The sequence below is a fragment of the Aptenodytes forsteri genome, unplaced genomic scaffold, assembly GCF_000699145.1.
Source record: "Aptenodytes forsteri isolate BGI_AS27 unplaced genomic scaffold, ASM69914v1 Scaffold298, whole genome shotgun sequence".
In the NCBI taxonomy this organism is placed as follows: domain Eukaryota; kingdom Metazoa; phylum Chordata; class Aves; order Sphenisciformes; family Spheniscidae; genus Aptenodytes; species Aptenodytes forsteri.
In genome coordinates, this window is record NW_008793956.1 from 153251 (window position 1) to 167511 (window position 14261).

Below are 14261 nucleotides of genomic sequence, written 5' to 3' on the forward strand. Positions count from 1 at the left end.
GGTCGTGGTGTGGGGCTGGCGGGGGGCGGGTCGTGGCGGCGTGTGCTTGTGCCCGGTACCGGGGGAGAAGCGGCTCTCGGGACTGTCCCGCTGAGCTTTGCACGAGGGACCCAGCGAGGCAGGTTCGGCTCTTGCTTTTAGCGGCCTTCTCGAGGGGGGCGAGGGGGAGGTGAGGGCAGAAACCTGCGGCTGTTTTATATGCGTATAAGCAAGTAGGATTTGTGCAGGGAACAGCCTGTCTCTTAAGCCTCTTTTCTTAAATCTCTCTTCAGACCACGCTGCAGACAGATGAGGTGAAAAACGTTCCCTGTGGTACCAGGTGAGATGTTCAGCTGTTACCCCCCGCAGTCCTTCGGTTTTGCTAGAAACCTTTAGATCCTTTCCCGTTCTCCCCCCACCGCTTGCTCCAGCGTGCTTTAAAACGCGTAGATTTGTTTTCGCGGTCTGGATTTCCCACCGCCACCCCAGCTGAAGTTGGTGGAAGGCTCTGTAATGCATCGCCCAAGCTGATGAGCCCTGCCGGGGTGGTGTATGCGCAGCCGTCCCCAGTGTCCGCACACAGTTTTCCAAGCCTGGGCCCACGTTTCGTGATCCAATTTCTGGAGACGCGTAATTGAAACCAGGAGCCCGGTGCAAGGAGTGGGGCGTCGCGGGGTTTGCCGGAGCGCCGCAGCGGTGCCACACCACGGCCTGGTGTGGATGCCGTGCTCAGCCCGCTAGAGGGGAGTGTCCTCCGCTCAGAGCTGCCCGGCTGCACAGGCAGAGCGCGTGGCCTCCAGCAAACTTGGTTTGGTTTTTTTTCCTTTTTCTTCCTTTCACAGTGGAGGAGTGATGATTTATTTTGACAGAATTGAGGTGGTGAATTTCCTCATCCAGAGTGCAGGTGAGTTCTTCCCCTGTGACCCTGCAAATCCTGCCGTCCAGAGTTGCTTGTGCTCCTCCTGCTAGTGTGAGATGAGGCAAAGAGCTTGTGCGTGGCTGTGCTTTGACTGGGAGCTGGGGCGTACCATGGGTATTCCCCTTGTAAAGCTCTGCACTTCCTGGGCGTAAGCTTTAAACCAGCTCTCCCAGACGTTTTGTGTGTTTATTATTTCTTGCACGTACTTGTTCTGTGCTGCTAGTTGCTTCGCTAATACCTGAATACCATCCATCGCTTTTATTGTTTGTATGATTATGGCCCCACTGGGCTTTACGCTTCAGTCAGGAACTTCTGATTTGAATAACGAGGTGTGCGAGAGGTAGGGGAGAGAGACAAGGTGTCTGTGAGCAGAAGGCTGCCTCTGAGGCCCAAGGAGAATGACCTGTGCAGCCTTTTTTCCAAATTCTTTGACTTTTTTTTAACATCCTGTTGGTTACAAGTGTGGTGTAACTGCCTGGCTCGTGGCTTTGAGACCTCTGTTTTATGCCGACTGCAGGATGCCCTTCCCTCGCTGTGCGTAGACCACGCGGTCTCTGTATTCTGCAGCTCAGACACAACCCATGCGTATTTGCAGAGTGTGTAGAGGGGGCTGTTATTAGTTAGATGTCCTTCTCTTTACAAAGCATGTGACAGAATATTGGTTAGGGTGTTACGAAATACTAGCAATAAATAAAACTCCCCTGAACAAACTTTGTTTGTGGTGCAGGCTTCCCTTGTGGGTGCGTTCCTCACTTCAGATTGGCACTGCAGCTCTTGCTGCTGTGACCGAGCCATAAGGTTTTCACTGCGAGTGCTCAGCCCAACCCGAGACATCCCTCCACCCCAGCTGTTAACGCCGGTTTCTCTTCTTCTTTTGTAGTATACGACATAGTGAAGAACTACACCGCTGACTATGACAAAGCTCTCATCTTCAACAAGATCCACCATGAGCTGAACCAGTTCTGCAGTGTCCACACGCTGCAGGAGGTCTACATTGAGCTGTTCGGTGAGCTGCCCCTCTGACCTTTCACTGTTGGATTGATGGCTCCTTGAGTGATGTTTCTGATGGCTATTTGCATGGTCTGTCGGTGCAGAAGTCACTTCCCCCAACTGATGGGCTTTTTACCTATTAATCCAGTGTCTGCTCTGTTTGGAATCAGGATTGTTAACCAGCTACCATCATTTACTCCTTGTTATCTTTTGGTGCTGAGTGCTTCAGTATGTTGTAACGAAAAAAAACCCAATCCCAAACCTGCCAGTAGGAGCGGAGGGCTTTAGGGAAAAAGGGAGCGGTAATTCTGCGGCATTCTTTGTGTGTTTAGCAAATGTGACTTGTTGAATCAGTCACAGGGTTTGCTAGTCCGGATGGAAAAGCGAGTCTTCTGCTCTTTGCTGTTACAAAAAGTATGAGCAAGCACTCCCTGGCCTGCGGGTTTGATTAGCTTTGTGTCATCCACATGGCTGCAGTTCCCCGGGCACTGCGAGTGAGCGCTGAAAATGGGACTGCTTGGCGAGGGCCTGCCGACCTTCCCTCCCTCGCTTCAGGGCACTGGGAAATCAGGCAGCACAGAGGCTGGGAGAGCACATTGCAAGAGACTGTCTGAAGAAAAGGTGTGGTTTCTTGGTAGAAATAGACCAGTCACTGCCAGGGCTGAGTGTTTTGTTTACGGCTTTGGACTAACAAGAAATCCCTTCCAGTGTTTCAGTGCTACAGCGGTGCTGACTGCGGGCAAAGTGTTGCTGTGAATGTTTCTGGACCCCAAATGGACAGAATTTGTGCCTGAAAGAACACGGGGTGTTTGCAGACTCCTGTTCTCTGTTCAGACTGGGCTTTCCAAGAAGCCTGGCTTTCTGCTTTCTGACAGGCCTCTGCATAAGATGCAGAACTGGGGCTCAGTTCCCCTCCGGTTCCTTTTTGGGACTGCTGGCGGGTGTACTGGTTCTTTGGCGATGGAGTCTCCAGATGTCGGCAGCTGCTGACGACAACTGTTTGAAATGGACTCAAAGCCACTGATTTCCACAGAAGGAACTTGTATAAACTCCCGTGTAACTCTTTGAGCTGAATGTTTTCTGGCTCAGGAGTTCTGAAATGGGGCACAGCCCATTTCGAGCAGACTTATGTCATTCTCTGCCCCCACATCTGCAAGCAGGTGGAGGAAACTGATAACAGCTGTTTCCTAAACTCCTGGCTGAACTTCATTGTGAGTGTGAGTTCCAGATAGCTAAACTGGGACCAAAGCAAATAATCAAGGAGTGCGATGTGATCGCTTTCAAGGCCATTACGTTTTTATTTTCCCTTTGCACTTCTCAGCAGGCCCCAGCTGGAAACACTGCTATCCTTAGAGCTTTTCATTGAAGCAGGGTTTTGGTTTGTATTTCCTTTTGAAATTTCTTAGCTACACTGGAATTAACTGTTATCCATTGAGCCAAACAGACGTTACAGATTTTTTTTTTTTTTTTTTTTTTATTAAAATAACTAATGCAGCCATCTCACATTTCTGCCTTTCCATTTTCTTTGTCTCCTGCTGGCACAGATGCAGTTCCTAATCCATCACGATTTAGCTGGACCACGTTACTTCAGGATCTAGTTGGGAAGATATCAATGGGGAAGTGGGTTAGAGCACAGATTCTTTATCGTAAAGATGCTACTTCTGGCTCGGAAAGATTTCAGACTGCAGGTTATGGGAAACTGGAAAAAGTTTCATTTTATGCCTGACGTGTTCCTGTAGCCTGTCCCAAGTATTTGCCACTAGTCAATGCTGCCTGACTTGTTGGGAGAGATGGGAACCTGCCTTGGGGTCAGGGATGGTTCTTCTCAGCCCAGCACTTCTACATGAAACTTAAATTTGTACTTACTTTCCAGGAATAAGAAATCTGAGCCATTCCAGCTAATTCTGTACTTGTTGACAGCAAGCTGCCTTGCGGGGTTTTTAGTTACCTTTTTTTTTCCCCCCCCAATCAGATCAGATTGATGAAAACCTTAAACTGGCCTTGCAGCAAGACCTAACGACAATGGCCCCTGGATTAATTATACAGGTAATCAGGATTCCACTTTGAGATGTCTAAGGTGCAGATCATAGAGAGGGGTAAGGGCTAAAAGGAAATAGGAAGCTGTGAAACTTCTTTAGAAAATAGCTTTATAATACAGACTTTGTTTAACTTGAGGAATGAGAACAGTATCCTTTCCATCCCCTCTTAGCTTCGATGTGTTGGGTTTCTTTTGGTGTTATTCTGGGTACTGGTTTACCCAGGTTATAACCTCCTGTCATGTCAGGAGATCATTCACTCCTACGTTTGCTCGGTGGAGTTTGGACCTGGTCACAATTTCTGCAACATGGGAAGGCTTTGTGTGGCAGAGCATGCCCTAAATGTTAGCTCCCCCATCCTCTGCAGCCTCAGGGGCCATTTGGCTTTTGATTGTTGGCTGCTTGCCTATGTTTTCTTCGGTCTCTCTTTCCAGGCAGTTCGAGTTACAAAGCCAAACATCCCTGAAACAATCCGGAGGAATTATGAGCTCATGTAAGTGCCTGAGACTTGGACCTTTGTGTTACCAAAAAGAATCGGTCATCCAGATTAATGTGTTTTCACAGCATGCAGTGATCGGAGTGCCCTCTGCCAGGCCTGCTCTCAGCCTCGTGCTGCCATTCAGAAGGGGTCTGGTGAGGCTGCACCAGATGAGCACGTGTCTGTCACTGTAAGCAGCTGGCAGGTCACTGCTGAGTTAGAAGGTATTTCTCCATTTTGAACACTTCAGCACAAATTATTTGCCTAGGGGCTCCTTCCTCTTGACACTGGCCCTATTTTAAAGAGGCCTCCCAGAATGTGTGAGTGAGTGGCAGGTGGATAGATTCCACCACTAATCCTGTTGTTTGACTAGGATGGAGAAACTGTTGATTCAACAGGCTGGAGACTTGCAAAGCTTTGAAATAACTTTCTTTAATAGCACTTGACATACTGATCCCTTTTCAATGCTCTGAGCCAGCTGCCTTCTCTTGCACTTGATCATTCAGAAATGCTTATATTCTCTGAGCACTCTGCCAACAGAGTCTGTGTAGGCCAGAATAAAATCCCTCTTGTCCATTTTGCTTCCCTAGCATTTCATATGACCTTTTGGTATCATGGTAAGTCATGGGTGTTATGGTCGTGATAGGCAGAATCCCAAATCAGCCTGTTATCTGTTGCCATAAATACAGCAGGATATGTACTGAAAGAGACTTGTTCTTGACTCTAATCTCTCTTCCCTGACTGGGAGCAGAGGCAGAGTCTTTTATTTATATACATTCTTTTAAAACTTCTTAGTGTATGTACAAAACAGTAAGATAGAAAAGGCTTTAGCACAGAGCCATTTGATGGAATGAAGGCTGATTTCAAGGCTGTATACTTCCAAATGAAGAAGAATAACTGTCTGTGAGGGCAAGGCTTTTACAGGATTTTAATTTCTTACTTTGTTTAAATAATTTCCTCATTAACAGTAGCCCAAAAAACTTAGATGTGTATGGTCTGTGACCCGCCTCTTGTAGAAGGCATTATGGCAGCCTGCAGAGAGTAGTAGGGAGTGTTTCACGCCGACTTGACTGAAAAGCCTTCCTGCTGTGGAGGGGAGGAGAAGACGCTTTGGTTTAGAAAGAGAGCTCTGTGTGTGCAGGTACATGCACTCACTTTCCTGATTGCTGCCTGCCCTAAACACGTGCTTGAAGGACTGAGCCAACAGCTCATCCTGGAGATGTGGTAGGCCACACCACTTCAGTAAGCTCATGTTTTGTAACTGGCTTCTTCTGGCTCACTAGGGAGAGTGAGAAGACAAAGCTGCTGATAGCGGCACAGAAGCAGAAGGTGGTGGAGAAGGAAGCAGAGACAGAAAGGAAGAAAGCCCTCATCGGTCTGTATATCTTTGCTTGAAGGCAGTAATTATAGGGGGGTGCGGTGGGGTGGACAGCAAAAAGAACCCGGACATCGGGGAGGGATGCACCTGGTTCACTGTTGGGTGATCTCTCTGCTGCATCTGTTTGCTGCTGATCTGAAACTCTTCCAGAGAAACTCGAGTTTTTCAGGTGGGTTCCAGCTTTGCCCACAAATGTAGACTGATGCCTTCTGAGGGCTGAAAATTCTTCCCACAATTTATTTCCACCAGAAGGGGGTGGTGAGGACTTTCATGGGTGAAGTTGCTTCTGGCATTAGGAAGACTGCGTGATGACAATGTGGATATGTTCTTTTTCATTTCAGAGGCAGAAAAAATTGCACAAGTTGCCGAAATAACTTACGGACAGAAAGTGATGGAAAAGGAAACGGAGAAGCGAATTTCAGAGATTGAAGGTGAGTGGTGAGCTTTCCAATAAGTAAATGTTCTGTGGTGAATTTTATCTAAAGATCTTGAAGCAGTTCACCATGGAGTTAAGTAGTTCTTGAAGTGTGTGTATTGACTGAGTTCTTCAATCCAAGCTGACATTCACAGGGGTGAAGTTACTGGTCTGAAGTCTTTCATTTTAGCCCGTGTGCGTGGTACCTTATGTAATGCATTGCAGTTCTGAGTAAGTGTGTCTGAATACTCAGATTCTCCTAACATTTTCACAGCCTGTTTTGCAGTGGAGTTTTCAGGGGGGCAGATGAGTCAGGATAGTAGAAGGCATTCAAGATACTTGGGCAATGACAAAGTTAGTGAAGCTTGACTCCAGGTTCTTAGGTGATTCTTCATATAACATGAGTGCAGGAAGTATAGTTGTCACAAGTACGGAGGAAGGGAATGGCAGGCTGGTGTCTTCCTAAAAGAAGTCGTGCCAGGTTTTGGATAATGGCTGCAGACTCTCACAGAGAAGTGGAAGCATCCTAAAATATTACTGTGCAATCTTGTGGGGGCAGCCACCTCCCTTGAGTATCTGCAATAGGGTAGGGTTGTGGAAGTTTCTATCCTTTTCTAGCTTAGGATTCTTCTAGAACCTGTCCCTTACTTGGAGGGAAGAAGAGGTACACAAATTTACCTTTAGTTTTTTGTGTAGTGTGAAATATTTAGAAAACAAAGTCTGGCTGTTACACACTCTGCAACAGCAGGGGTCTGTTATGTAGCTTCCAACTCCTAAAGCTTGAGAGAAGGGGAGGGGGAGCTGCTTCTTTTGAAAATGTAGTATTTTGCTTTAACCAATAAATCTGTAATATCTCTGTTTAGTTTGCATTTTTGCTTTTTCCATCCTCCTTTAGTTTTGCAGCTAACTACTTTTAGGAACCAGGATTGACCAGAGGCAGGAATAGGAATGCTTCTTTGCAGACTGTGCTTCTTGAAACTCTCTTTCTCAAGGTGATCTTTCTAGGAGGTTGTACTGTTAAGATGTCTCCCCCACCCATCTGATACAATGCTTTGTCAAGCAAATTCCAGGACATGAAAAGGGGTCTGCATTTCCAGCTCAGAGTGGCAAGGCCTTACTTTCAATTACATTCATTATAGGCCCTGTCAAGCTTCACAGAAGGCCACTGAGGAGCCAATTAAGAGTTTTACAGATCAGCAGCTTCTCATTAAGAAGTTCTTCACAGAAATACAATGGGTTTTATTTCTTATAAATGTGTGTCACCGGGTGTCAGCCTTCAGTTCAACTCTGTGCTGGCAGAGGATTCCTGTCTCCCTCATTCTTTCTAGTGTCTCTGACTGGGACCGCTCTTTTTAGCCAAAAGAGAGGAAGTCGCAGGCCAAACCATCCAATTGCTTACATGATTTTTAAGTGTAGCAGCTCACAGGATTCCCTGCTAGTATAGGTAAACAAATGGTTTATACAGCTGTGCAACTCTCAAATCCAGACCGGCATGTATCATAGTCGTGTGGCTCCCTGTCATAGAAGGAATGTCAGGAGATCACATCGAACCAGCCAGATGATGCTCATCTTAGCCTTAACATGGTGGCCTGATATCACATCACTATCATTGGATAGATGAAAAGTCAGAAGGAAAAAAAAGGAGTGCAATACAGAAAGGGGAAGTGTTTCTTTCCTTAAATGTCTTTGCTGGGAGTCAGGGAATTTCAGTATCCTGCAGGATCAGACCCTTTCACAATTGTTGATATAGCAGAGAAACAGCTCTCCAACATCTGTCCAAGGGGCAGAGCCTGTAAAGGTTAAAATCGCCTGCCTCTACGTGCCAGAATCTTAACCTCAATATCCCAGGCAAAATCCCATCTGGGGAATTGCATTCACAGTCACAGACTTCATCTGTAGAGCAGTCTGCTAGGCTGTTCTTGGAGTCCTGTGCAAATGTCATGGGTAAATACCACTTCTGCAGTGGAACAGTTGCTGCGTTTTGAGCACGAGAGTTAGTGGCTGGCTAGAGAAGAAAGAGTGTTCTCAGCCTGTGTGACAGGGGTAGTAATAAAAACCTTATGTTTATAAAATGCTTTGAGGTCTTCAGTTGCAGATGCAATTTACTTATTTAATGCTATCATCCTGCAGCGTTTTAGATGTAAATTGAGATCCCATTTCTGGGTTTCCCATTTTGTTCCCTCTTTACCCTTGTATCCCGTACAGTTTAGATGTGATGCTGGCCACTTTAAAAAGTTTCCAGCTGCAAATGGTGCTAATATGGCTGGAAATAAAAATTTGAATATGAGAGCATGCGTTTTCTTCCAGATGCTGCATTTCTTGCAAGAGAGAAGGCAAGAGCTGATGCTGAATGCTACACTGCTATGAAAGTAGCCGAGGCTAACAAGGTATTGTTATTTCCTTATGCTGTGCCTCGAAGCAGAGCTCCTTACGTTAGGCTGTATAGAAGCACTCGGCAAAAGAGCAGTCTGTGTTTATTGTTTGCTTGTTGTGTCTCATTGTTTAAGTCAAGAAGCAAAACAAAACCATCTCCTCTCAGAAAAGTTTTCACTGAGCCTGAAACAATTAGATCCTTATTTGCAAAGTCATTTCCTTCTCTGGACAGATAAATTTATGTCAGGATACGTGAAATACCTGGTCATCTCTGGAGACAGCTCTGTTAGATGCTAATGGGGCACTGGCTCCCTCTGTAGATAGAATATCAGTTTCAGTGTTGCCCTTTCACGCTGTTGTAATCAGAAATGTCGATTCATTCCAATCTGCAAGCTGGCAAGCAATCAAAGCAGGGAGATCTCTAGAGTGACAGGCAGGCTTAGAGTAAGCAAGTGTTCAGGTAAAGAACAAATGGAGCTGATCTTGTACACCAAACTAGCCTGGCAAAGCCTTGGTCTTGCAAAAGAAAAAAAAACAAAACAAAAAAACCCAACTGGAAACAGAGAAATTATAGGGATAGAACTGCCAGTCTCGTTATTGCCTACAGCGAGTTCCCAGGACATCCCAGCAGGAAGACTTTCTGTTTTGTAAGGGTCAGTGAGAATGGACAGAGGTCTGGGATGTTTGTGCACAAGTTTTGTCCCAGTTATTCTGTCCTCTCTGTTATAATGTCATTATCCTGAACAAATGAGCTCTGCTCTCGGACAACACACTCGTCAATCTGCTCTCTGGAAAAAAGCCAGTTGTATTTTTCTTTCCAGTAGCTTGCATCGCAAGGGCTTTCAGTGAGTTATGTGCTTTCGAGCATCTCCATCTCTGGTACATTTGGACTGAACGTTTCCCCAGCTGCTTCCACCGCTTTCTCATTTTGCCATTTAGTTGCTGGGATTTAGAGCTTCACTTAGGCATACTGAAAGAGAGCCTTCTTCTGGGCACTCCGTCTTTTCAGCTGAAGAGAGGATGAGCATGCCTGCTAGTGTTGTGGTGAAGTGGATGCCTCATATGCTCATGACAGAAACTTGCTTTTGACTGAATCCGAGCTGTTGGTGATCTGTTTTCTTTTTGTGCAGCTGAAGTTAACTCCTGAGTACTTGCAGCTGATGAAATACAAGGCTATCGCAGCAAACAGCAAGATATATTTTGGCAAAGATATTCCCAACATGTTCATGGACTATGCAGGAAGCCAGACCAAATTTGCAGAGGGACTGGCAGAAGGAATCCAAGAAGAGGATGGGGCAGGAACCAGTGAGGACACAAAACTACTTCATAACGTCAACTGAAAAGATTGCTGTTCGTTTTATATCAAAAGAAACATGAACTGGGAAGTTCCTTTTCGTTTTCCCCCTTTCCTGTACTGAAAGAGATGAATCAGACTTAATCCTTTCACTCTTTTGTATGACAATTAGACACAAAGACTCTGATATTTATGGGGTTTTTTTCCGGTGACTTCTAAGCAGCCAGCTCCAGGTATGTCCTCTAGGTGCACCTCTCCCTGCTCTTGGACATACAGACCAAATTATTCTGGAGAGGCTAGCTAGACTATCTGTTCTGCAGCCAGCTTAGATGGGTACTTAGTTTTGGACTGATGTGGTTTGTAGCAGTTGGAAGTAAAGAAATTTTGAGGTTTTGGAGGGAGGGGAATTGCTGCTACAACTTGTTTTGGTTTTTTTCTTGTTGGAAATTTCGAGTACCTTATTTCAAACCCCTTTTAAAAAAAGGTGCTAGACTTTTGTACACTAAATGTGTCTGCTTGATGGTCCGGACCTTGTCCAAACGGCAGGTTACTGCCCGTTGTGTGGGGTGCTGGGAGGATCTAACAGCCTGTGTCTATGCTCCAGGTCCGTCCTGAGTGCAGGGTGTAGCAAATGCCCCAAACCACCTTTTACTGAGGTCTGAGCCGATGTGTTTTGCCTTGGTAGGGCAGCTGAGACCACGTGCACAGCGAGTTGCAGAAGTTCAGCTGCAATCCTGCAGGTTACCTAGTTACTGTGGGGGGATCTAAGCCTTAGACCATGTGTCACGCAGGTAGTGGCCTAAACTGTTCGTTTTCTGCATCTTAACACTGGTTTGTTTTCCATTTGTCATATTTGGGGAGGGCAAAGGGGAGTCTGTGTTCTGAGGCTTTTGCCAGCAGTTTAGCTGCTAGGTGAGGGGTGCAAGCGTGCTGATGGAGGCGGTGTCCTGCCAGCGGATAACCGGACTTGATTTTCAGTGAAACCAGACTGCAGGCGTGGTACTTGTCACAGTCGTCATAGTTAGAAAAACTAGGGAGAAAAGAATTTTTGTCTCAGGGACCCTGACTTTGCAAAAAGCCTTGCTGGCGAGTAACTGCTTGAGTGACTAGTCCCATGGTCGTTACAGTACATTATCTGCCTCTGCAAAACCAACTGGATTTCAGTGTTTACGGTGTCGTATTAGAAAGAGGACGTTCAGGTAAATTGAAATGAATGGAACCGAGTTACTGTTGGGTTTGGGTTTTTTTTCTGAATAGACCTGGTGAAAGGAAAATTTACTAGTAGCAAGGGACACAAAACATCATACTGAAAAGTCACAGGGCAAAGAAAAGAACCTCTTGTCTCTGAACTGTCCCAAAGATAAATTTTCCTTTTTCGTTCAGAACAATGCTATATAACGTACCTTTCACTTCAGAAAACTGATTAATTCTTCACATACCAGATGCAAAGAGGTTGTACCTTTCACTTCAGAAAACTAATTCTTCACATACCAGATGCAAAGAGGTAATGGAGTTTTGTTTTACACACATGCAGAACTTTGAGGGGGTGTTAAAGACAAAAGTTCAGGCCTAGAGAGAACATTTTTTTTTTTCTCTCCCCAATCCATCTGCCACTTGGCAGGAGAGCCTGTTTATTAATTGGTGTTATAATTTGCGGCCAACATACTAATATGAGATGATGCAAGTGTAAGTGCTAGCTTTAGTTGTCAGAGACCAGCCTATTGCATTTACAATCTTGTGCCCCAGATGCTTGCTACCTACTACACTTGGTTTCACTCTTCAGTGTTTTAAATATGCATTAGTCTTTTTAATAAGGCAATCACACTAAGATAGAAATCTGATTAATTTCAGCTGCTGATTCCAGTATTCTTACTTCAGTTCTCTTTTCCCTGTTAAGAGAATGACTATTGATACTTGAAATGCAAAATAAAAGATAAGCATCAGTTTCTGCTGGAGAAAAGTCCCATCTCCTCTGTGTCTTCTTTATATTTGTTGGAAAATACGAGCTAAGGGAAGTTCCATCTCCAGACCTATGTGCTACATTAAACAACACAGCAGTCAAACAATTGCATCAATAGGTAGGCTGTAATATTACTGACTTTAATAAATAGATCTCTGCAGGAAGATTATGAACAGGGAATAGCAGAAACTTAGGAATGAGGTAATAGTACCTAAACTTTGAGGATGATCTCATTTGGGACTGTTCTACGTTCATGTTCGAGATTTCCACTGGTAACTAAAACCTACTTTTTACGCAAGTATTTTTCACTAACGAAAAGACCCAAATAAGTCAAAGTGGTGTTATAAAGTAAGTTTTTGTATGATTTCATGGTAAGACAATAATTTGGAATAAATAGGTCTTAATGATTTTTTTAATTGAAAACATTACTGCTAAAGTATTCTTGTAATTTAGTTAAATTATAATAAGAGTAAAAAAAGCAAAAACAAAGTTGAAATCATACCTGTCTTCACATGCCAAAATCCATTGTTGCGTTTTCATTCAGGTTTCTTCATTAATTTTCCAGAGTAGATCTGTCACTACATGTAAATCTTTATTCCATCTCTCTCTCTAACTGACATTTTGTCCTAATTTCCATAATCTGAAATCTTGAAATGAAGATCCGAGTTTTAAAACCACTCTGTATAACAAAGAAAATACAGGCTTGTGGCACTGCTGATACCTGAGAACTGCTGGCGGGAGCGTGGTAATGCTTTACCAGTACAGTCTCTGATCTTCTTATGTATTGAATTAAAAGCCTTTTTATTTTGGTATTTGCTATGACAATAAAATGGCCTTCAATTTTAATATGTCTCTTTTTTTTTTTTTTTTCCATGGATAACCTTTAACACAATGTGTAGATTTATTTCCAGGGGAAGATTTACCAGGGGTGACATCGAGGCTGCTGCTGCTCCAGTGGGAGAGCGTGGATCGGTGCTGTGCTGGCAGACACATGCCTGCGCTGCTGCACGGTGCCAGCTCTCCCTTTCCAGTGAGCAGGAGAGAGGAAAGCGGAGCTCCGGCAGAAGAAGAGGGGCAGAGGTGTCTGTGTCGGCTCGGCCGCCAGCTGAGGAACGCTGCAAGCGTCTTTCGGCCCCGCTTTGCTAATCGGATTGGTGGAAAAACATGGTGACGAGACTTCAGTGGCAAATATCTAGGATTTGGTAAAGTTTGCAGAAAATCATTGTCATGTTTTACCAGACAAAGGGCAGGAACCTTCTGGGTATTTTTAAACAGCTGTGTAAATACTGTCATTGCTCAGAATATGGGGAGGGAGAGTAAGTTCTGCACATTAAGGCAAATATTTTAGTTAATGGGTTCCAGCTGGCAGTCTCCCATTCTTTCCATCTGACTTGCTGCGATAAAGGCTGGCATTGTCCGCGGCCCTGCGGCGCTGGGGCCTCCCGCACCCCGTGGCTTCTCCGGCTGCGTGGCTGCCACGGGTGGCTGCGGAGCTTTGTGGCTGCGCTCCAAGCGCTCCCCGCCGCCCGTCCCGGCCTTCACAGTTGCTTGCTCAAACAGGGCGTGCAGAACAAGTGGTGTCGCCTGCCCTGGTTTTATGATGATTTGTTTCTGAAGTAACTGAAATTTGCGTCCTAGGGAGACTGTTCTTCATGCAGGTGGGAAGAACGTAATTTTTTGGGGGTGGGTTGTGGACTTTTTTTTGGTTTGGGGGTGTTTTTTCTTGGAGTATGCAAGGTATGTGGGTCAAAATTAGTTCTGCGGTATCGTCGTGATGGGCAGCACTTGCCTGCCGAACAAACAAGGCTGTTGGCTGCCGGATTTTCTTTCCAGTCGTGAGGGCCAAGGGTTCCTGCAGATGCCTTCCTCCTAGCCGAGCGAAGGCTCTTGCCCAGACCTCTCAAAAGCTGCAGCTGGTGGAAACCTCCTCCTCTCCCCGCTTGCCTGCAGAGGGGAGCTCGGGGTGCCGGGGCAGCGGTATGTGGTGCTGACACCGCTCTCGTTCGTTGCAGCCGGGACCCCCGGACTCTCCTAACCGCCCCTCGGAGCGGCATCGGACCTGCGCCTCCGTCCCAGCCGCCGCACGGGCAGGTAGGTGGGTTTGGGCAGCGCCGGGCGGGAGGGGGGCAGTGAGTTGGTCCCGTTACCCGCGGCGCGGGTGGGTGCCTGGATTTGTCACCGATTTGGGCCAAAATCCGTGCGAGGGGAGGGAGGGCGGGCGGGCACGGCACCATGCGCACTGCAGGCAGGCCCAGCCAAGGCCCTGCGGCCCAGCCTTTTCCCCTCAGGAGCCCGTGGAGGCTAGCGGCCCAGCCAAGGCCCTGCGGCCCAGCCTTTTCCCCTCAGGAGCCCGTGGAGGCTAGCGGCCCAGCCAAGGTCCTGCGGCCCAGCCTTTTCCCCTCAGGAGCCCGTGGAGGCTAGCGGCCGGCCCCAAGCGGC

The 14261-nt window shown here is 46.2% G+C and overlaps 2 protein-coding genes across 2 annotated transcripts in view; both read left to right on the plus strand.

Annotated features, from left to right (window-relative positions):
* ERLIN2 (ER lipid raft associated 2) overlaps nucleotides 1-12667 on the plus strand; it is a 16704-nt gene extending 4037 nt beyond the window's left edge. Inside the window, exons 3-12 of the mRNA XM_009279378.1 lie at nucleotides 269-319; nucleotides 822-883; nucleotides 1779-1904; nucleotides 3861-3934; nucleotides 4359-4417; nucleotides 5686-5777; nucleotides 6122-6211; nucleotides 8503-8582; nucleotides 9699-11314; nucleotides 11367-12667. Coding sequence (XP_009277653.1) covers nucleotides 269-319; nucleotides 822-883; nucleotides 1779-1904; nucleotides 3861-3934; nucleotides 4359-4417; nucleotides 5686-5777; nucleotides 6122-6211; nucleotides 8503-8582; nucleotides 9699-9908 — 844 coding nt within the window. The 3' untranslated portion in view covers nucleotides 9909-11314; nucleotides 11367-12667. The remainder of the gene's footprint in view (nucleotides 1-268; nucleotides 320-821; nucleotides 884-1778; nucleotides 1905-3860; nucleotides 3935-4358; nucleotides 4418-5685; nucleotides 5778-6121; nucleotides 6212-8502; nucleotides 8583-9698; nucleotides 11315-11366) is intronic.
* A 178-nt stretch (nucleotides 12668-12845) lies between these two features.
* The window catches only part of PROSC (proline synthetase cotranscribed homolog (bacterial)), a 9254-nt gene continuing 7838 nt past the window's right edge, over nucleotides 12846-14261 (plus strand). The window contains exons 1-2 of the mRNA XM_009276336.2: nucleotides 12846-13024; nucleotides 13835-13913. Coding sequence (XP_009274611.1) covers nucleotides 12987-13024; nucleotides 13835-13913 — 117 coding nt within the window. The 5' untranslated portion in view covers nucleotides 12846-12986. The remainder of the gene's footprint in view (nucleotides 13025-13834; nucleotides 13914-14261) is intronic.